Below are 22,923 nucleotides of genomic sequence, written 5' to 3'. Positions count from 1 at the left end.
GCGGAAACTACAGGCGAGTTGGCATCGACTGTCACGGCCGTCAGTCCCAAACACGGTCCAGCCACAGACTGTGTAACGTTGTTTTACACTTTTTTGTTTACTACATAATTCCACATGTTCCTTCATAGTTTTAATATCTTCAATATGAATCTACAACCTAGAAAATAATAAAAGCAAAAGAAAAACATTGAATGAGAAGGTGTGTCCAAACTTTGACTGGTACTGAATGTGTGCATTCACTATATATGTAGCTACCATTCATTAAATCAGACCTATTATTAAAATAAGAGAGTCATCAACATAAACCTTCATCAAAATAAATATCATCAATGTAAATGTAAATAACGAATATCAAATAATAAAGGATCCTGAATTCACCTGTGATAACCTCAGTGAATGTCTCTTCATCATCATCATCATCACTGCAACCCCTCCCTCTGAAAACCAAGGGAGTTTAACCTTCGATCATCTTGTCGTAGTCGGGGCTGACGGCTTCGATCTGTGTTACACGGTACAACAACAGTGGTTAAGATGTTGGTAACTTGAGTTGCAGTTAATGATCCACAACACACACACCTGCTACCTGCTTCCTTCCCACAACACACAGTCTTTCCTCTAAATTTCAAGCAGTGTGACCAAACCACAGGCTGGGTGGTTTTCATGTGTCACAGTGAAACCACAATTCATAAACTAGTGAACTGTGAAATGCAGCCTCTGAAAAGGTCTTGGGGAAACTGACTGAGAGAGAGACAGAGACAGAGTTAGAGAGCTGAGTCCTACAAGAGTCTTTAAACGCTGAGTGTCAACAGAGCTAACACCAGGTACTGAGTGAGGACCAGTCATTCTGAGTGACAGAAAAAGGTGGTTTGTTTTCTGAGTGAGGACCAGGAGGAGAGGACGTTTTACTCAAACAGCAAATCGTTTAACATCGGGGCTTTACCATGTAGGCATCTTAACCATGTCAGGAACTCTGCAGTTTCAGATCTGTTCTCTGTAGTGAGTTCTTAATTTAACTAACAACCTGCCTCTTCACATGAACACACACCAAGAAATCCTGGGTTGACTGAACGAGTTGATGACCAGCATCGTGTGACTGTGGTTATTAACTATGAACTATGAAAATGGATTTGATACCTCAGCCCAGCCAGTTCACCAACTACACCTCTTTCAGGAAGTTTCCAGAATCATTTTCTGCAGCTCTTCATCTCCTTCTGTTGATGTCGTCTCCAGCTTTTCCATCTCAGAGATGTTTGGTGTTTTCTCTGCTTCCTGCTTCTTCTTCATCCCTGTGAGAACATGAAAGCAGTTTGTGAGTCACTGAGTTCAGACCATCTTCATCTGTAAAGTAACTAGTATCTGTATCTGTCAGACAAATGTAGTGGAGGAAAAAGTACAATATGTGCAGCTGTATAAGGTAGAAAAACACCTGAATACTCAAGTACATTTACCTACAAACTGTACTGAAGTACAACACTGGAGTCAATGTACTGATGAAAATGTTACAGAGCACAAGTTGATGCTGCTTTTGATACGATTGACCATCACATCCTTTTACAGAGACTGGAGCACTTTATTGGCATTAAAGGAACGGCACTAAACTGGTTTAAGTCCTATCTATCTGATAGGCTTCAGTTTGTACATGTTAACAACTATATATGCTTCCCTTGGGCAATATTATCAGGAAACACTCCATAAATTTCCATTGTTATGCAGATGATACACAGCTTTATCTGTCAATGGAGCCTGATGAAACCAATCATCTAGCCAAACTCCAGGTTTGTCTTAGGGACATTAAAATCTGGATGACAAGCAACTTCAACTGAAGTCATTATAATTGGTCCTGAACATGTCAGAAACAAATTTTCTAATGATGTAGCTCCACTAGACGGCATTGTCCTGGCTCCCAGCTCCACTGTAAAGAATCTGGGAGTCATCTTTGATCAGGATATGTCCTTTAACTCACATATAAAACAAATGTCTAAGACTGCCTTTTTTCATCTGCGTAACATCTCCAAAATTAGACATTTTCTGTCTCAAAAAGATGCAGAAAAACTAGTCCATGCATTTGTTACATCCAGGCTGGACTACTGTAATTCATTATTATCAATTCAAGATCCTCCTCACTTACAAAGGCCTTAATGGTCAGACTCCATCTTACCTTAAAGATCTCATAGTCCCTTACAATCCCACTAGAACCCTGTTCTCCAGAATGCTGGTTTACTGGTGGTTCCCAGAGTTTCTAAGAGTAGAATGGGAGGCAGAGCCTTCAGCTATCAGGCTCCTCTACTGTGGAACCTGCTCCCAGTTTGGGTCTGGGAGGCAGAAACACCCTCTGCACCTTTAAGAGTCGGCTTAAAACTTTCCCTCTTTGATAAAGCTTATAGTTAGGGTTGGCTCAGGCTTGAATCATCCCTTAGTTATGCTGCTATAGGCCTAGACTGCCGGGAGATCTCCCATGATGCACTGAGCTGCCCCCCCCCCTGTCCTTAACCCAACAGGTCAAGGCAGATGACTGCCCAACCTGAGTCCGGTTCTGCCCTGAGGTTTCTGTCTCTTTAAAGGAAGTTTTTCCTTGTCACTGTCTCCTAGTGCTGCTCATGGTGGGATTTGTTGGGTCTCTCTCTGTAAATACCTATTTTAAAGAGTACCGGTCTAGACCTGCTCTATTTGAAAAGTGCCTTGATTTGGTGCTATATAAATAAAATTGAAATTTAATTGAAAGTTTGATACTTACAGAGATTTCTAGGTTTCACCAGGACTCTGAGAATAATGAGGACAAGAATAAGAGCAACAACAGTGAGAACACCACCAACAATGGCACCAACATTCATCTTCTCAGCTCCTGAATGAAGATGAGAAAGTGTTGAGTTGAGATGAAGAACAAACTCAGAGGAGATGCAGTTTTTAGTCAAGAATGAATCAGAGACATTTACCAGGTTTCTCTGGCTCGATGATCGTTGTGTTTGTCCTGTTGTCTTGGTCTTTTCTCACTGTTTCAAATAAGAAACAAACACTTTAAACACTTTTTCAAATCACATCCGTCTGATTTAGGAACAAACTTCTTCACGGTCTCTGATTCTTCTGATGGAAATTCAGTATTAAATTCAGCCTGTGTGATGATTCCTTGCTCAGGTTTACATGTTGGACTTCTAAATGTTCATCTCAGTAAATAGAGTGCTGAGCAAGCCACACTCATCAGGTCTAGTTCAGCAGTAAAGTTCTCTGACAACCTCCATAACAAGGGTTTTCTACTGAGTTCTACTCAATCAACTTACCAGTGACGTTGAGTCGACACTTGTCAGAGCTTGAACCGGACTCTGTGTTGACCTCACACAGGTACAGACCTGAGTCCTCAGTCCTGAGTCTGGACACATCAAGTCTGAGTCGTCCTTCTCTGAGGACGGTCTTTGTCAAACTGGACTCGTCCTGAAAACTGTTCATCCTGAGACTCTGAGACCTCAACACCCTCATGGAGCTGAAACAGGACTGAGACTTTCTGATCAGTTATCAGTTGACAGAAGATATAAATGTTGGAGGAGCTGAGAGTTTTGGGTGTGAAGGTCCATTCCAGTGTGATGTGGTGGTTCTCCTCTGCCTGATAGAAGGTCTGTGCCACATTCACTACAAGTGTTCCTGCAGAGAGACAGAGAGGGAGAGGGAGGAGCAGGTCAAACCACTCAGAGAGCAGGATGAAGGAGTCAGGACAGAAACAGATGGTTTCAGTGGCTGAGAATAAAGACCAGCAGAGCAGGAATCTAACTGAAGAATAAAACACAGACATCAAACATTCTAACCTCACTCTACTGTAATCTGACTCTATGATAATATCTTTATGAGGAGTTTTCAATGATCAGCTGCTGATGATTTCATCCAATCTGAGCTTTCACTGACAGGTTTTTATGTTTCCTTTGATGTCACTGGCTTCAGTTTCAGTTCTGTTAGCATCTTAGAGGAGGGGAGGAGAGCAGGTGGTTGAACTAACAAGATCTTCACACAGACAGGAAGAGAGAAAAAGATGGCGCAAGTGAAAACCCCCTTTAGAAGGTGTCGGTTTTATGTGATGTTGCTGGTATGAAGTCAGTTTGAGTATCAACAGATGAGTGAAGGTTCAGTCACTAATGTTTCATCAGACTCAACACAAGCAGCTTCCTCTTTCAGACTCAGTGTTTCCTGATGTGAACTCACTGCTGTTGATGATATAAAATAAACTAAATCAATATGAGAACTTTCTAACAGAGACAGAAACACAAGAGTTCTCCTGGTTCACTTTTCCTCTGTTCAAACAAACACTGTGTTTCCTGTCTCTGTTGGTTAAACCTCCAGTCTCACTTACTTCCTGTTGTTCATCATCTCAGTTTAAAGTTGAGATTTAAATGTTCCACCATCTGTTGGCTTTACTTCCCTTTTTATTATTACACATATGTAACATGAATGTTGTCAAATGAAGCTTTAAAAACTAAAATGTTGCAGCGTGAGGTTTCTAAATATCAGATTCAGTCTCTGAGTTAAACTCTACACAGAGCTGATCATAAAGACGCTGTTTATGCTTTAACCTCCACATTAACATCATTTCACTTTACTGCTGTTTATAAAGTGAACTGACTGTGTTCAGACTTTGTATAGTTTTCATGCCTCTGTTCTCATCCACAGACATCATGTTCGCTCTGACAGTGTGAACGCATCAGTTTCCCAGATCTCACAGAGTAAAACACTGAAAACAATGAATAAACCAACAGGCTGACACAGTGGTCTGATACTGAAACAATGAAACAGTATCACTGGATATATATTTCCTCCTCCATGTCTGTTTCTCTCAGTCTCTCTGGAACTTCAGTAAAAACTAAATCCATTGTCCAACATCTTGTCTAAGAACAAAACCAGTTCCCTTCATGAAAAAAAAAAAAAACAACAACAACAACAACAACAACAACAACAACAATAATAATAATAATAATATCTACTCTGTATTTGTACATTAACTTATTTGTCTCGTCTGAACAATCAAATGTGAAACACAACGCAGCAGCAAACTGAAAATCAGTCAGAGAAAAGTGTGAACTGTAACACCTCCAGCAGTGACTCTTACTGTCAGAAAATCTCTGAGTGAACAAAATAGAACAATAAATGATCGTGAACTCACCACTGACAGCTACAGAGAGCGGGAAAATACAGAGAGTTTCCTCTATGATCATCTCATCAGAGCAGCTCAGATTGACTTCTTACTACAACTCTTACAAGTCTACTGTCTCCTCCTCTCACTTCCTGAACTTTTATGCAGAGTCAACAGAGAACCACCCACAAACACAATTCACTCAGACAGTGTGGTTTGTGGTAAATATTGCTCTGTCAGATACATGATCTCCAAATGTCACCTCACAAGAGACACAGTGTTTGTCTTGTTCCTTTGTTCTGACCAACGAACCACCAAGTTTATCTCTGAGTCAGATACACACTGAAAAACACTGAAGCTGGAAGTCATTTCATCATTTAACATCATATGATGATTTATACATTAGAGTTTAAAGGACAGTGTTAAAGTGCAGCATGAAGGACAAAATACATCAAAGAGGAAACAGTTTAAAATCCACCGTCCACACAGCAGAGGAAATAAAGCTTCCAGCTGTTTTTAAGTTAGAAAACCTGAGATCAGTGGAAAACAAAGAGACACATTAATCTGACAGAGACACATTTACATTCAACCATTTTATCCTGAGAGACTCACAAGTGAGGAAACTGTGGGTTCAAGGACACTTCAGCAGCTGGGCATCAAACCACCAACCCTGTGATCAGTGAATAACCCACAGTCTGTTGTTGTTCTGTGTCTCATCACTGCCACCTACAGGCTGAATGCAGTAACTACACATCTAAACTAATAACCTGTGCTTGATTATAATAATGAAGTAAAAACGTCTAAAAACCAAACTGACTGACACCTGGCTGCCCTGGTTTTTATAAAATCCATTTTGATTCTGGTAAACTACATAAATAACCAACAGAAATCCACTTAAACTTTAGTAACAGAGAAGAAGAAAGTTACGAATGTAAACAGACGGATGCACATGTGGAGTGAAGGCTGAGCTGAAGACTTACTGTGGCTCAAACTGCTGAGAACCATAATGCTTTAAAAAAAAAAAACCTTCATGGTTTTGATGTCTCAGTCCAGCCAGTTCAACAACTACACCTCTTTCAGGAAGTTTCCTGAAGCGTTTTCTGCAGCTCTTCATCTCCTTCTGTTGATGTCGTCTCCAGCTTTTCCATCTCAGAGATGTTTGGTGTTTTCTCTGCTTCCTGCCTCTTCTTCATCCCTGTGAGAACATGAAAGCAGTTTGTGAGTCACTGAGTTCAGACCATCTTCATCTGTAAAGTAACTAGTATCTGTATCTGTCAGACAAATGTAGTGGAGGAAAAAGTACAATATGTGCAGCTGTATAAGGTAGAAAAACACCTGAATACTCAAGTACATTTACCTACAAACTGTACTGAAGTACAACACTGGAGTCAATGTACTGATGAGAAAATGTTACAGAGCAGAGGTTTGTTACTTACAGAGATTTCTACGTTTCACCAGGACTCTGAGAATCAGACCAAGACCAATGAGAGCAACAATAACACTGAGAACAATGACAGCGACCTTCATCATCTCCTCAGCTCCTGAATGAAGATGAGAAAGTGTTGAGTTGAGATGAAGAACAAACTCAGAGGAGATGCAGTTTTTAGTCAAGAATGAATCAGAGACATTTACCAGGTTTCTCTGGCTCAGTGTTTTCTGTCACTGGAGGTCTCGTTGTTGTGAACTCATCTTTCTTTCTCACTGTTTCAAATAAGAAACAAACACTTTAAACACTTTTTCAAATCACATCCGTCTGATTTAGGAACAAACTTCTTCACTGTCTCTGATTCTTCTGATGGAAATTCAGTATTAAATTCAGCAGACTCACCAACAGTAAGAGTTATGGTACCACTGTCTGCTAGTCCTGGGACGTAACATGTGTACAGTCCACTGTCTGTCAGGGTCAATGAGGAGATGTTCAGACTGATGATTCCTCTGATCAGATCTTGAGAGTCGTCTTGTCTCTGTACTGATCCACAGAGTCCTTACAGATCACATCTAACACCTGAACACATTAAGATCATTCACTGTGTCTGGTGGATTGTGGTCTTTAGTGCAAACAGAGGAACAGGTCGCCAGGATCTGAGTCACAAACTACATAGTTTTCAGCCTGTCTGCTTCACTGGTGGACAATCGTGGTGTCCAGGAACAAACCACGTTTATTTTTGTAAAACGAACGAGTAAATTTGTTTGTTTTACCTGGTCTGACACCGAAAGTGGAGAAAGTTTCAGTTCTATCGTAGGTGGAGGTTAAATCGCTCAAATTCTGCCGCTTCCTCCTTTTCTTCTTCTTCTTCTTCTTCCGCTTGGGCAGATTAGACGCTGCACTGACGCAATGCTGCCCCCTACTGATCTTTATTAATGCTGCGTTCTGACAGTTATTTACACACCGATCAGCCCGGACAGTAAAACCACTCACCACCTCGGTACAGCACAGTTTTCTGATGGAAACCTTCAGGTCCTGACATTAATCTGGATGTTTCTTGACAGTTTGATCCAATATTGTGTAAATATTCCATCAGTTTCATCCAGGTGTTTTCCAATCAGAGCCTCCTCCAAGCCTTAACCTGGATATGAAAACTGAATCTTTCTTTGTTCTTTACTGATTTGTTTATCACTAAAGTGTTTTCTCACGTGTCTGTATTGTAGGACGATTTCTATATTCTTCATTTAGTCCTTGTGAACTCTGTATACTGTTTGATAAATCTCTGTCAGTCTATCAGGTCTGGACTTGGATCTGATTTTTCTTATTGTGGTTTAAGAAGCTGCTTTTCCCACAGTGAAACCGCATCATTGAACACATGGCCAGAGACCGCCGACAGTGCAGTACATCGTTTGACCACCAGGGGGCGACAAAAACGCCAGATGAAAACCCCAGATTTTGAGAAACCGACTCCAACAAAATACAAATAAACAACGACAATGGCAGTATTATTAAAACTTTATTTACTAAACGAAACAGAGCAGACAAAACCATAAAAAATGAAGAAGGAAGACTTCATCATACGGTAAAACAAACACAGTGGGAGATCATCTCTCCATCAAAGACAGACTCACAGTTTAAATCCTCCCTGTATCTGTAAACAGTACAGCATCAGAAACACTGAGACACAAACAAACACAAAAACAAACCAACAACTTAAACAGAAACTAAAACAGTGTGACCACATTAGAGACAGAGTCCAATCAGCTGGTGACACTGGATTCATTTCATGAATATATACAATATAAAAAAATATATTATTATTATATATTATTGTTTTCCCTTAAATATATATATATATTTTACATTCAGAGGTAAAAAAAAAAAAAAAATCCCTGAGCAGTCAACATCATGATGGACGGCAGCAGCTGTTGGTCCGATGATGTCTGAGGATGAATGACACTGAACTACAAACAGTTCATTAGTGTCAGTCTCTAGTTATCTTTACATCACCACAGTCCTTATTTAAGGTAGCTGTTTCACAATTTATATGTCTGACCATGAAGGATGCCCCCCCCACAATCACACCTGTGGTTTCTGATCTCAGGTAATAAATGGTCGTCCATCATCTACCACCTCTATGCCTCTGAGACCACGTTTATCAAACCGTTTCCTGCAGGGTTCAACTCCTCTGTCTGAGATCTGTCTGCTGCCACCTGCTGGTCTGTTCCACACCTGTTCTCTGTCAGAGAGGAAGTTTCTGTTAAAACTGCTGTGGTTCACAACACTGGAGTCAATGTACTGATGATAAAATGAAGTTTGTTACTTACTGATTATTCCAAGTTTCACCAGGACTCCGATAAGAATGAGACCAAGACCAATGAGAGCACCATGAACACCACCAACAATGGCACCAACATCCATCTTCTCAGCTCCTGAATGAAGATGAGAAAGTGTTGAGTTGAGATGAAGAACAAACTCAGAGGAGATGCAGTTTTTAGTAAAGAATGAATCAGAGACATTTACCTGGTTTCTCTGACTCGATGATCGTTGTGTTTGTCCTGTTGTCTTGGTCTTTTCTCACTGTTTCAAATAAGAAACAAACACTTTAAACACTTTTTCAAATCACATCCGTCTGATTTAGGAACAAACTTCTTCACTGTCTCTGATTCTTCTGATGGAAATTCAGTATTAAATTCAGCAGACTCACCAACAGTAAGAGTTATGGTAGCACTGTCTGCTAGTCCTGGGACGTAACATGTGTACAGTCCACTGTCTGTCAGGGTCAATGAGGAGATGTTCAGACTGATGATTCCTCTGATCAGATCTTCATGGATCAGAGTCGTCCTGCCTCTGTACTGATCCATCTGTCGATAAGTGCGGTCCTTTTCATCGCTGTATGAATGGACCACGTCATCTTCTCTGTTGAGGTCAGCTCTGGTAAACTCCAGTGTTTCTTTCCTCAAGTCCACTGATGGATCCAGATGACACTGCAGTGAAACATCACCACCTTCTTCTGCCTGGTTTGGTTCAGTCTGACAGGTGACAAGATGAGTTCCTGGGGAAACAAAGGAAACATGCAGACAGATTAAATGAAGACAAACACTATTTCATTTAAACACATAGAGTTGATTTTTCTGCTGTCCCGCCCCTCCGGGTACAGAGACAGAGTTGTATCAGAGTGAGGAGCTGCTCCACAGTCAGTGTGAGCTGCTCTGATGAGGTGATCATGGAGGAACCATGTGCTCATCAGAGCAGCTCAGACTGACTGTGGAGCAGCTCCTCACTCTGATACAACTCTGTCTCTGTACCCGGAGGGGCGGGACAGCAGCGAGAACAGAACGTGACATCACCACTGTCAGCCAATGACAGCGGCTGTTAGCAGCCGAGCTTCGGTCCGCATTCGTTCGGTACGGAAATCTGTTCTCTCTACCGCACACCCAGCGGCCTCAGTCCGTACGGCATACCCAGCCCCCAGCAGCCCCTGCTCCGTACCGCACACTCATACACAGTACCCCAAGAACTGTCAGAGTTGAGTTCTCATTGATAACCTCAGCAATGTTGAACAGAACGATCTTAAAAAGTCAGATTATTGTGTTGCCCTCTGTACATTTTTCTCTGTTTTTGTCCAAAATTAAAATAAAAAGGTCAAAACTCGACCACACACCCAGCAGCCCCCGCTCCGTACCGCACACTCATACACGCTTCAGCCAGCAACCCCAACTCAACAGCAGAATATCCATCTGACAATAACAATAATGGAACCTGAACGCACCGCTGACAGCTACAGAGAGCGATGAAATAAGCAGGAAAACACAGAGAGTTTCCTTCATGATCACCTCATCAGAGCAGCTCAGACTGACTGTGGAGCAGCTCCTCACTCTGATACAACTCTGTCTCTGTACCCGGAGGGGCGGGACAGCAGCGAGAACAGAACGTGACATCACCACTGTCAGCCAATGACAGCGGCTGCTAGCAGCCGAGCTTCGGTCCGCATTCGTTCGGTACGGAAATCTGTTCTCTCTACCGCACACCCAGCGGCCTCAGTCCGTACCGCACACTCATACACGCTTCAGCCAGCAACCCCAACTCAACAGCAGAATATCCATCTGACAATAACAATAAAGAAGCTTGAACTTACCCGTGATGCCTTCACTGACTGATAAAACAACCTGGACAACAAAACACGCCCTCATCATCATCTTCATCAGTCCAGTTCAAACTGTCTATGATCCAGATGAAGTTCTCAGTCTGCTGGTGAACTGAGAAACCATCTGTAAGCGCGTCCATACCTCTAACGCGAGTCGTGGGAACGCGCTCAGGTAAAGGCCACACTAAAGGCGGAAACCACCGAGCGTCAGTGAAGTGAGCAGCCCAGCAGTTCTCACTCCACAGGTCCACACACGGTCCAGCCATGTTCTAGTTTAACGTTGGTCCCTGTTAGCGTCAAGTTTAATTCAAATACTGTCGAGCCGCAGATAAAACAAACACACGGTTAAAGCTTCGTCGATGTTCCTTGGTCAACAGGAACAACTGACCGCATGCGCGGTACATCAACTCACTGTCTTCCAACATATCACTCCGCCAGTCTCAACTATCACTAACTTTAGTGAGGTGCATGTAGTCCCTAATCCACATGAACGAACAGAATCAAACATCTATGTGTGTGTATATAAATAAACTGTTTATATATTGGAGTTAACATTCATTAAACCAATGATTTTAATAAACTTCAAAAATAAGAGAATCTAGAAAATACATTTGAAAGAAAATACATTTTATCGTGCTCTATGTTTCTACCCGGTCTTGTTCTTAAAGCAGCTCATCATTAACATCATTAATCTGACTGATGATAAATTAATAGGTTTTAATTTCTGTGTTAAATCCACAGATCCTCTGAAAGTTTCGGAATGTAAATCTGATCCAGGATCAGTGAACAACTCAACTCACGGTCTGTATTGTTGTGTTTGTGGCTCATCACTGCCCCACAGAGGAAAACCACAATAAACACACAGCAGGTCAAAATGAAGTCAACATGGTCTGACTTTATGGAACAAATAAAACTAACATCGTCTAAAAACCACACTGCAGCGACTGAGAGCAGGCTGGTCAGATCACCTTTCCTGTGTTTGATTAAAAAACCCTCACTGGTTCCTTTTCAGACAGGCCTGAGATAGATAGATGGATGGACAGAATAGAAAGAATGGAATAATAATGATAAACGTCCTGTGTTCAGGAAACAATGAACTTCCAGCACCAAAACACAGGACACATCTAGTCCCCCTTTCTCGTCTGTAAGATAAGATAATCCTTTATTAGTCCCACAATGGGGAAATTTATTGTATAAAAAGGAAGTATTTGATGAAAAGGAGGAAAGAAGCAGGAAGTGTCTTTGAGTTTAGGTTTCCTGAATATTTGGGTGAGTCAGCCTCAGTCAGTCACAGTCCGTCAGTTACCCTCTCACAGCACAGGTCTTAGGCCCTGACTTCTTAATCCTTTAGAGCCGAGGCTCCTTGCATCATTTTAATGAGACTCAGATGTCCTGGCACTCGCAGACTGATGCTCATGTCAGCCACAGGGACCTGTGCTAGGAGGGATGCATGTGAGGCTAACGCACAATCTCATTCTCACCTGATTAGCCAGCTGTTTAGCTGTTGGAATTTTTTCGATAGCACATATAGTTCAAAAGATACGGTAATGAGACATGCAGGGACAATGGGAGCGCAGGCACTCCTGTCAGGTTATAACCAAGTCTGGTAAACTACATAAACACAGCAGCAGCTCCATCTGATCACAGTGGAGAATAAAGGAACGGACACAAACACTAACTGTTTATCACATGATTCAATCTCTTTATTAAAACCACAACTCACCTGTTTACAACAATAAATAAACCAAACAAATACAAAACAACAACAAAGAAAATTACATCTTTCACTGTCAGACAGGATAAATAGATAGATAGATAGATAGATAGATAGATAGATAGATAGATAGATAGATAGAATATCAAACATCAGTTATAGATCCACTACATCATAAGCAGTGTTATTTATACTGGTGCCTGCATTCAGTCATAAATACAAAAACTGTGTTCACCTGTCATTTTCAAATGTTGTAGAAACCAGTGATTGACATGATCATAAGCTGTGAGGAGGTCAGTCTGACTGCTGTAAACATATAAATACTGAGGTGACACTCTAGCATAATGTGTCTGGAGACCATGGAGCATCTTCTTTTACATCATGTGGACGGCTGGGTGCAGGTGTGTTGTTTACCTGGAGAAGAGATGGACACGAACCACCAACCTGAACTCTGCAGCAGACCATGTTCATGGTGACAGTGTCCTCTGTCAGCAGGACAATGCTCTCTGCCACAGATCAGACGGAAGACACAACTTCTGTTTTTCTTTCTCTCTTTTTTGGAAATTAAAAACCTCAATAGTTTTGATGTCTCAGTCCAGACAGTTCATCAACAACAACTACACCTCTTTCAGGAAGTTTCCTGAAGCGTTTTCTGCAGCTCTGTGCAGCTCTTCATCTCCTTCTGTTGATGTCGTCTCCAGCTTTTCCATCTCAGAGATGTTTGGTGTTTTCTCTGCTTCCTGCTTCTTCTTCATCCCTGTGAGAACATGAAAGCAGTTTGTGAGTCACTGAGTTCAGACCATCTTCATCTGTAAAGTAACTAGTATCTGTATCTGTCAGACAAATGTAGTGGAGGAAAAAGTACAATATGTGCAGCTGTATAAGGTAGAAAAACACCTGAATACTCAAGTACATTTACCTACAAACTGTACTGAAGTACAACACTGGAGTCAATGTACTGATGAGAAAATGTTACAGGGCAGAGGTTTGTTACTTACTGAGATTTCTACGTTTCACCAGGACTCTGAGAATCAGACCAAGACCAATGAGAGCAACAATAACACTGAGAACAATGACAGCGACCTTCATCATCTCCTCAGCTCCTGAATGAAGATGAGAAAGTGTTGAGTTGAGATGAAGAACAAACTCAGAGGAGATGCAGTTTTTAGTCAAGAATGAATCAGAGACATTTACCAGGTTTCTCTGGCTCAGTGTTTTCTGTCACTGGAGGTCTCATTGTTGTGAACTCATCTTTCTTTCTCACTGCTTCAAATAAGAAACAAACACTTTAAACACTTTTTCAAATCACATCCGTCTGATTTAGGAACAAACTTCTTCACAGTCTCTGATTCTTCTGATGGAAATTCAGTATTAAATTCAGCAGACTCACCAACAGTAAGAGTTATGGTACAATAGGCTTCCAGGTCTGGGACGTAACATGTGTACAGTCCACTGTCTGTCAGGGTCAATGAGGAGATGTTCAGACTGATGATTCCTCTGATCAGATCTTCATGGATCAGAGTCGTCCTGCCTCTGTACTGATCCATCTGTGGATCAGTTTGGTCCTTTTCGTGGCGGTACGAGTGGACCACATCATCTTCTCTGTTGAGGTCAGCTCTGGTAAAATCCAGTGTTTCTTTCCTCAAGTCCACTGATGGATCCAGACGACACTGCAGTGAAACATCACCACCTTCTTCTGCCTGGATCGGTTCAGTCTGACAGGTGAGCTGATGAGTCGCTGGAGAAACAAAAAACAAACCACAGAGACAGATTAAACTCCTCTAAAAGACACACTAATGTTTACTTTTAAATAAAATGTACATACATACAACAGCACACGATTGTGCAAGAAAGTCTAGGACACTTTAAGGTGCGAGGTGGATGGATAGTGTCCTTGGCTCTGTGAGTGTGTGTGTGTGTGTGAGTCAGATTATTGTTCTGATAGTTTTGTTATTAAAGGTTTTATCACAACTGAAAATAAACACATTAAAACTCAAGTTAGTAAAAACAGATAATAAACGTTAACGTTCATTTAATGTGAACATGAGTGAGGAAGTGAACGGTTCACGGTAACAGTACAGTCAACTTTCTCGCGAATATACCGTAAAGTCTCGGAGGAAGCTCCTGTTAAAAATCCACCCCAACGATGGAACAGTTTCTGGTGCGCATGTTTCATTCAGGCTGCACACAAGTCACTTCGGCTTTTGTGAACAGCAACGATTCGTGTTACTCTACACAACGTCCTGATGTTGTGTCCTTAAAGTCGGTGGAGGAGCAGCGGGACAAGAATGAATTTGGCAACGCAGCTCTCGCCTTCACTCGTCTGTAATGAGTGAGGAAAGAGGCGTGACCCCCCATCCCATGCACGAGCCCGATACATGAACAAGACCTGAACTCTGATACGTGATACAGGTTTCCAGAGACAGACACGCAAAAAAAAAAAAAAAACCACTGCGGTCTCTAAATCATTTAAGAATATGATGATTCAGGTTTAAAGTGCAGCACACACAATAAAATACATTAAAGTTCCAGGTGGATGAGAAAAGAGGAAACTTAAATAAAAACACTGTAAAATCCACCGTCCACACAGCAGAGGAAATAAAGCTTCCAGCTGACTTTAACATGGACTCTGCTGTTTGTAAGGTTAAACCTGACGACAACATGAGTTACTTCAGGATTTTTTGACACATTTCATCTGATATAAAACAGGAAATCTAAACTCAGTCCACTGCTTTAAAAATCTCTTCCATTGCTTCACATGATTTATACATTTTCAGATTCAGATTCAGCTCTAATGTCAGTCAGAGTTATTTACAGTGAGTTCAGACACTTTCATTTTTAATTACTGAAAACAATCTTCCTGAATTGACCTGGTCACCAACCCCCATCCTACAGAGTCAGCCTCTCAGCTGATTGGTTCTTCAACCTGTATGGCTGTACTCAGGTAGAAGGAACACCAGTAACACTGAGTTAACCAGTGGTAGTAGTACAGGTTAACTGGAAAGTTACACCTGAGTCACTAAGTTCCTCTGATAGGACAGTAACCTCGCTTCATGGTACAGGCCTCAGGCCACCAACCAGCACCTCATGCAGGAGGTTTCCTGAACCGTTTCCTGAAGCTCTGTTCAGGTGATCGTCTCCTTCTGTTGCTCGAGTCCTCAGCTTCTCCAGTTCAAAGGTGTTTGGCGTCTTCTTCCTAATCTCTGTAAGAACACAAAGAACATGATGCATTACAGACGTTAGTGTTTGTTCAACAAACACAGTCATTATTACGTTATGACTTGACTGGATAGAAACATGATAACTTCATGCCATGATACGACTGCCATCAATAAAATGATAAATATCACAAAATAACTCATAGAAATATAAGAAGTGGTCAATACACTGTCGACAGAACTCATTCCATCCAGAGCTACAGTTTCATCATGTTAGGTTGACCCACAGCAGTGAAGGAGCAGCAGCACATGTGCTGAAGCTAAGAGCACAATGTAAAGACTTTACAGCCCCAGACCTGAGCAGGACCTGGAGGTCGCCCTAAAACAACCAGAGTGAGACCTGAGCAACAACAACAGACCACAAAAAAACAAAAACAAATATAGGATGATATTTCTCTCTGGAGTGTTGCATTGTGGGTTGTTTGTCTAGTGAGAATCTTCAGCTACATCTGTAGTGAGTTTTATGAAATTCACAGGGAGAAATCTCTGCAACTTTATTCAATGTTTGGTCATCAACTTCACACTGTAATTAAACACAACACTGGATGAGAAAATGTTACAGAGCACAAGTTTGTTACTTACGGAGCTTTCTACGTTTCACCAGGACTCCGATAAGAATGAGGACAAGAGCAAGACCAATGAGAGCACCAAGAACACCACCAACAATGGCACCAACCCTCTTATTCTCCTCAGCTCCTGAATGAAGATGAGAAAGTGTTGAGTTGAGATGAAGAACAAACTCAGAGGAGATGCAGTTTTTAGTCAAGAATGAATCAGAGACATTTACCACGTTTCTCTGGCTCGATGATCGTTGTGTTTGTCCTGTTGTCTTGGTCTTTTTCCACTGTTTCAAATAAGAAACAAACACTTTAAAGACTTTTTCAAATCACATCCATCTGATTTAGGAACAAACTTCTTCACTGTCTCTGATTCTTCTGATGGAAATTCAGTATTAAATTCAGCAGACTCACCAACAGTAAGAGTTATGGTAGCACTGTCTGTCAGTTTTGGGGCCAAACATCTGTACTGTCCACTGTGAAACAGGGTTAAAGGGAAGATCAGCAGGGTCAGATTTCTACTGATGGGATCATATGTGAGAGTTGTTGTGTTTCTGTACTGATCCATCGGTGGATCAGCATCGAACTTTCCATATCGCAGAGACGCGACTGCCTCATCATTGAGGTCGGCTCTCGTACAGTACAGAATATAATCCTCTAAGTTGACTGAAGGATCCACATGACACTGAATCTTGGCAACGCCACCTTCTTGTTCCTTGATTTGCTGAGTTGGGCAAGAGACATGGTGATTTCCTGTGGAAACAAAAAGCAAACCATAAGACAGTTTAATTACCTCTAACAGACAAACACTCAGTCAAGCATTTTGACACTTTGACATACAGAGTTGTTCAGTTCAGAGGTGCAACACATCGTAATATGAATGTACTGCTCCTCAACTCAACTCAATGATTTAAAAAATCCTTAAAAGTTCAAATACTGAGAGCAACACACACATTAGAGATAAAACATCAAAAATAATCCGCGCTATTAGTTTTTAATCAGCGTTAAGCCTCGAATGAGGCAGTGATGGCGCATGTCAAAATATAGAACCTACCTTTCGATAACGAGAACATACTCAGCAAAGGTAAAAGTGCTCAGGTGAGAACATGAGGAGACAAACGTGACGGGGTCACCTGTGCGTCAAGGTGAGTGTACATCCAGGACAGGAAGTGAAGCTCTATTTGTTGTTTTTGTGTTTTTTAATCACCCACCACTCACCACGTTCACTAATTTACCTGCCGACTGGATTTTGTAGAAACGTTGGCTCGTTGGCAAAACCTCACACATCCATTCAGCTCATTCACCCCTGTGGCCGATTTTTTTCTTACCTGTTATTGTGATTTATGGGTGTGGTGAACTCCACAGTCTGTCTGGTCTTGGAAATGTAATTCTGAAAACCCCTGATTTGGGGAAACTAACTCCAAGTAAAATACAAATAAAAAACAACAATGGCAGTACGGGTAAAACAAATACAAACAATTTATTTACAGGAAGAGGAAGACTGCATCATCCCCATTAGAGACATAAACAAACACAGAAATATAAGACAATAAATGAGCTGGATAAATAAAAACGGAGATGGCCCTCCTCCATGGCTTAAAATTTACAGTACAGGCACTTTATTTTTTGGGGGAAAATGCTCTTTGGGCCACAAGGGATTTTTGATATTCCAGACTGATTTACTGTGAGCTGTTGTGTTCTCTTATAAAACCTGTTCTGTGATTAAATCAATCCAGATAGCACTGAGTGATGGGGGATAATGGAATTCTGCAGCTCAAGGTAGTGGAAGGTTTCTCCATGTCTTCTAAAGGGAGTGAACTAGCCAGCAGGTCCAACTGCTGTGAAGATAACTGTCTGTGGCCAAACACATTTTAAACATTTTACTTTGATGAGGGTTCAGTGGATATTGTATAAGTTGTAAATTAGTGTTAGAGGTCATAAACCCTTTTGATACAGGCTTTACAAGGTGGGAATATTGTGACATTATTCTGCCTCACCCTTCTCTAGATAATTCAGTTTTATTTATATAGCACCAACTCACAACAGAAGTTATCTCAAGGCACTTTTCATATAGAGCAGTCGGGATGCACCGATACCACATTTTTTCAATCCAATTACAAGTACTTACATTTGAGTACTTGCTGATACAGAGTACTGATACGAGTACTTATTAATGCTGTTACACTTTGTATATTTACTTGGAAACGTGTTTTATTTTCATCAGATATTGTTTCATTCTCTGGCTGTAAGAAATTGCTGTGACGGACCCTAACCCTCTTTGAGCTCTGCGTCCTGTTGGTTTTTTAGACGTTTGATCAGATTGCTTGTGTTCAAAGTACTCGCTTTTGTCCGTCCTCTTGACAACTGCAGAATTTGCAGTCCACTTTACTTTTGTCACCATCATCCACTTTGAAATACCTCCACACCACCGACATTGCTCCTCCTTGCTCACAATTAGCACCTGACTGCCCAACTGAACGTCACGCTGCCGTAAAGTGGTATCTGGACACTTTTACGAATACGAGTACGAGTACAGGAAGGTATCAGACAGACACCTGATGCTGGTACTGGTATCGGTGCATCCCTATAGAGCAGGTCTATATTATTATATTCACAGAGAGAGACCCTTTAAGAGGCAGAAACCTTGAGCAGAACTGGACTCGGGGAGGGCTGCCGATTGACATCTGTATGAAACCACACCGGGGCAGCATTGAGCTATGGCTCTGTGCAAACAACCAAGGGTAGCACATTCAAGGGAAGGTCAGGTGGTCATCTTCTGTTGACGGGCTCCTCAGGTTTTCCATCTCAAAGTTGTTTAGTGTTGTCTCTGCTTCCTGTCCCCGCTGTCCTCTGTCCCTCCTCTTGCAAATCTCTGTGAGAACATGAAAACCAGTTTGTGACTCACTACATTAAAGAAAGAAGGTAGAGGAGCTGGAGTGTGATTATATTGTTGAAATCATTGTGGTGATATTAAGAGTATAATTACATGATAAAAACATATCATGATAGGATTCCACTCGGTGTCTTAAAATATTACACTGAGGAACTGAAACCACAGAACTGTTTCCTTCAAAGACACAAAGAACAACAGAGCTACAGTTTATCCTCCATCAGCCGACAGAGACAGGTTGATGACTGACACAGGTTTTTATATCTGACATTATTATATCATTAATACTGATGTACTGATACTAGTGGTACTGGCTAGGATGATATTTCTCTATTTTGTTTGTCTAGTGAGAATCTTCAGCTACATCTGTAGGGAGTTTTATAAAATTCACAGAGAGAAAATCTCTGAAACTTCATTCAATGTTTGGTCATCAACTTCACACTGTAATTAAACACAACACTGGATGAGAAAATGTTACAGAGCACAAGTTTGTTACTTACGGAGCTTTCCACGTTTCACCAGGACTCCGATAAGAATGAGACCAAGACCAATGAGAGCACCAAGAACACCACCAACAATGGCACCAACATCCATCTTCTCAGCTCCTGAATGAAGATGAGAAAGTGTTGAGTTGAGATGAAGAACAAACTCAGAGGAGATGCAGTTTTTAGTCAAGAATGAATCAGAGACATTTACCAGGTTTCTCTGACTCGATGATCGTTGTGTTTGTCCTGTTGTCTTGGTCTTTTTCCACTGTTTCAAATAAGAAACAAACACTTTAAACACTTTTTCAAATCACATCCGTCTGATTTAGGAACAAACTTCTTCACTGTCTCTGATTCTTCTGATGGAAATTCAGTATTAAATTCAGCAGACTCACCAACAGTAACATTGATGGTACAACTCTGTGTCAGTTCTGGGATGATCAGGCCATAATGTCCACTATCTGACATCTTTGCAGAGATCAGCCGGACCAGGATCCTTCTGCTCGGATCATAGATGAAAATTGTCCTGTTCCTGTACTGAGACATCTGTGGACCAGTATCGTCCTTTCCGTAACGATAAGAGTGGACTACGTCCTCCCCGAGGTCAGCTCTGATAACATACAGGATGTGATCTAGCAAGTCCACTGATGGATCCAGACCAAACTGAAGCAGAACATCATCACCTTCTTCTCCCTGGACTGACTTGATCAGGCAGGTGACATAATGAATTCCTGTAGAGACAAAAACAAAGCATGTAGACAGACTAAACACCCCTGCAAGACAAACCACAATTTCATTTAAACACTTTACAACACACAGAGTGGATTTTACTCAGTTCAGGGCTGCATCAAATGTAAACAGTAAACTGTAGTCAAACACAAGAGGAGGGTGTGTCACTGGGCAGAGCTGAGATTTGCCTCCCCTCTTGTATTTCACTGTATCTTTAGGGTCATGGTGTCATCCATAGTATGTTTTGGTCTGTTTTGGCCTCTTGTGTGAATTTCATTCATCTAACGCTCTTCTTGTTGACAGAAACAGGAAATTCAATTCATGACAACTCCACAATCAGCTCTGCACAATAATTCACCGCCACAGAATTCAATGACCAAATATTTAACAGGAGTAATCAGTGCATCCGCCCCTTACACCCAGAGAGACCACTTCAAACGGCTGCCACCTCAGTTCTATGTTGTTCTCTTCTTCTTCTGTGCTGTTGTAAACTACTTGGAGCATTACCGCCACCAACTGGTCTACACTGTAAATCACAATGTCTCCGCACTCTTGTTGAATTTCCGGCAGATTCCTGCCTCTCACAGACTGGACTCAGATTCCAGTTTGAAGAGATGGTTTCCATTTTTGGAATCTCGATAAATTCAAGTTCTGCTTTCTCGGTGGGATTCCAGCTGAAGTTCTCCATATGAACTACGACAGCGGCTGAATGCGCGTCCACGGACTCCATGCCGTCCGCGTTTCACTCCTCCTCTGTGCGCGTACACAGTGTTATTCAGCAGTTCTACGCGTGCCCGCAATGGGATCGCGGCCGTTGACAGTCCAACAGTTCTCGCTGTGTCCGTCCATACACGTCGAGCCGTATTCCAGTGTAACCGCGGTCAGTCTTAGCGTCAAGAATAAAGTTGATTCTTACTGAATAAAACTACGTTCGAGACGAAGATAAAAGAAAAACACGAGAAACGCTTCGGCGCTGTTTCTTCACCTCCTGACGTCAGCGACGACTGTAGAACTGAAAGCGTATACATGGGCGGTACTACCAACAACCCCGTTTAACAACGTATCACTCCGCATATAGTCCCTGATCCAAATTAGGGAACAGAATACAACACACAGTATATATGTTTCTATGTAAATATACTGTTTAGATATTGTAGTTAAAATTCATGAGGGAATCTACAAAATAAATCCTCAAGAGAATAAATCTCATCTCACTCTGTTTCTCCCTGCTCTTGTTCTTAAAGCAGCTCATCATTAACATCTTTAATCTGACTGAATCTGAAAATAACAAGTATCAGATAATAAAGGAGCCTGAACTCACCTGAGATAACTTCAGCGAAAATGACCAGGAGAAGAAGAAGAAGTGTCAGCTTCATCATCATCATCATCATCACAGCAGCTCGAACTCAACAAGTTGCCCACTTACACTGAGCGTTGCCTGCAGGATACACCAACTCTAACGACAACGCACTGACTAAGAGCGCCCCCTTTCTGTGAGCACAGGCTCAGTCAGTGGAAATCATTGTGATCTGATCCTGAGAGCTGTAGCAGCTGCAGCAGGAAAGACACGAAGGAGAACTGACAGAGAATTAAGAAAAGAGACATTTAGAGAATCCAGCTGCACTAGGCTTTTTAAAATCAACTTTATTTATAACACATGGAAGACGTACAGTGACACACTCAGTGCTGTAGGCTACTGTTCAGTAAGGTTTCCTGTCCAACACTAATAATACAACAACATGAAATGTCCTCATGTCCTTTGGTGAAGGACGCTCCAGTGTCTCCTCTGCTAAAGGACCAGGGGAACCAGGCAGACTGGTATTTCTTTTATATAGTTTCCAGTGATAATGTACAAAACAAAAGAGTTAAATATAATTTGCTTGAGGGTCAGGTCAGGGCTCAAAGACAAAGCAGTAAAAATATACATCTTTTTCTGGCACGTATTTAATCCAACAAGGCCATAAAATATTCTTTGATATATCGACATAAATACAACCCAGTCAAAATACACACACTGCTCAACACTCAGCATTCACACAACGTAGAAAACCTCCACCTGAGATAAGTGGAAAACAAAAAGACACAACATTTACATTCAGTCACTTGGCAGAGGCTGTTATCCAAAGCAACTCACAGGTGGAGTAAGCTGGGTCACTCTTAATGCATCCATCATGATGATATCATCAAACTCATGGTTCAAAGCTGATTGTCATTAGAAATTTGGAGGAAATCACTGCCACAATAATCTGAATTATATCAGTGACTGAATTCCAAATTATGAAACTCAGGCAGTGTTGAAATGTAAAAATACCACTACATTTATTGCACTGTAATATTTGTTGGCGTTGGTTCACCTGCAGCTCGCTGTGTTTGAGTCCAGTCAATAACAGAAACACAATGGAACTGTTTCAGAATGTAAAACTGAAAATAAAGTAGAAGAAGCTGAAACTTACTTCTTACTTATTTCAAACATGAGCATAACCTGCTCGGAGCAGTTTAGAGACGCAGCGTAAATTAAAAATGTGGCTATATTTTAGAACTCACTGTGATTCACGTGCTTTAAAAACGAACCAGAATGCAGATCAGTTTCTTAAACTCAAATATTCCTGGGAAATGGTAAATAAATATAAACGTAGAGCTGTAAAAT

At 41.4% G+C, this 22,923-nt stretch overlaps 2 protein-coding genes across 15 annotated transcripts in view; both read right to left on the bottom strand.

Annotated features, from left to right (window-relative positions):
* Nucleotides 1-6: 6 nt before the first annotated feature.
* LOC108874178 (V-set and immunoglobulin domain-containing protein 1) overlaps nucleotides 7-22,923 on the bottom strand; it is a 41,578-nt gene continuing 18,661 nt past the window's right edge. Inside the window, exons 6-11 of one of the 14 annotated variants that reach the window (XM_051068731.1) lie at nucleotides 13,788-14,135; nucleotides 13,592-13,663; nucleotides 13,396-13,500; nucleotides 13,021-13,154; nucleotides 379-499; nucleotides 7-157 (exon numbers count right to left, since the gene is read on the bottom strand). In XM_051068731.1, the coding sequence (XP_050924688.1) occupies nucleotides 455-499; nucleotides 13,021-13,154; nucleotides 13,396-13,500; nucleotides 13,592-13,663; nucleotides 13,788-14,135 (704 nt within the window). In that variant the 3' untranslated portion in view covers nucleotides 7-157; nucleotides 379-454. Of the gene's footprint in view, nucleotides 158-378; nucleotides 500-1,134; nucleotides 1,287-2,734; nucleotides 2,843-2,933; nucleotides 2,991-6,546; nucleotides 6,652-8,033; nucleotides 8,776-8,863; nucleotides 8,969-9,059; nucleotides 9,117-9,243; nucleotides 9,544-13,020; nucleotides 13,155-13,395; nucleotides 13,501-13,591; nucleotides 13,664-13,787; nucleotides 14,136-22,923 lie in introns of those variants that run through there. The other 13 variants (XM_051068742.1, XM_051068738.1, XM_051068739.1 and 10 more) reach the window with 13 other exon arrangements.
* Nucleotides 14,837-21,680, bottom strand: LOC108874179 (uncharacterized). Its single transcript, XM_018662637.2, has 5 exons — nucleotides 21,598-21,680; nucleotides 19,943-20,278; nucleotides 16,403-16,459; nucleotides 16,198-16,311; nucleotides 14,837-15,600 (listed from the first exon to the last, which is right to left on the bottom strand). Exons 1-5 carry the CDS (start codon nucleotides 21,665-21,667, stop codon nucleotides 15,449-15,451), a joined length of 729 nt encoding a protein of 242 aa, XP_018518153.1. The 5' UTR covers nucleotides 21,668-21,680; the 3' UTR covers nucleotides 14,837-15,448.

The sequence above is a fragment of the Lates calcarifer genome, unplaced genomic scaffold (genome assembly GCF_001640805.2).
Source record: "Lates calcarifer isolate ASB-BC8 unplaced genomic scaffold, TLL_Latcal_v3 _unitig_5243_quiver_792, whole genome shotgun sequence".
Taxonomy (NCBI): Eukaryota; Metazoa; Chordata; class Actinopteri; family Centropomidae; genus Lates; species Lates calcarifer.
The sequence above is the reverse complement of the archived record's forward strand: the minus strand, read 5'-3'. Positions and strand labels throughout refer to the sequence as shown.

Excerpts from the sequence above, each read along its gene's own strand:
- LOC108874179 (XM_018662637.2), bottom strand. The coding sequence starts at position 21,667 with ATGATGATGATGATGATGAAGCTGACACTTCTTCTTCTTCTCCTGGTC. Across the intron at positions 20,279-21,597 it reads TTTCGCTGAAGTTATCTCAG|GAATTCATTATGTCACCTGC; the intron begins GTGAGTTCAGGC and ends TTGTCTCTACAG. Across the intron at positions 16,312-16,402 it reads CATCGAGCCAGAGAAACGTG|GAGCTGAGGAGAATAAGAGG; the intron begins GTAAATGTCTCT and ends ATCTTCATTCAG.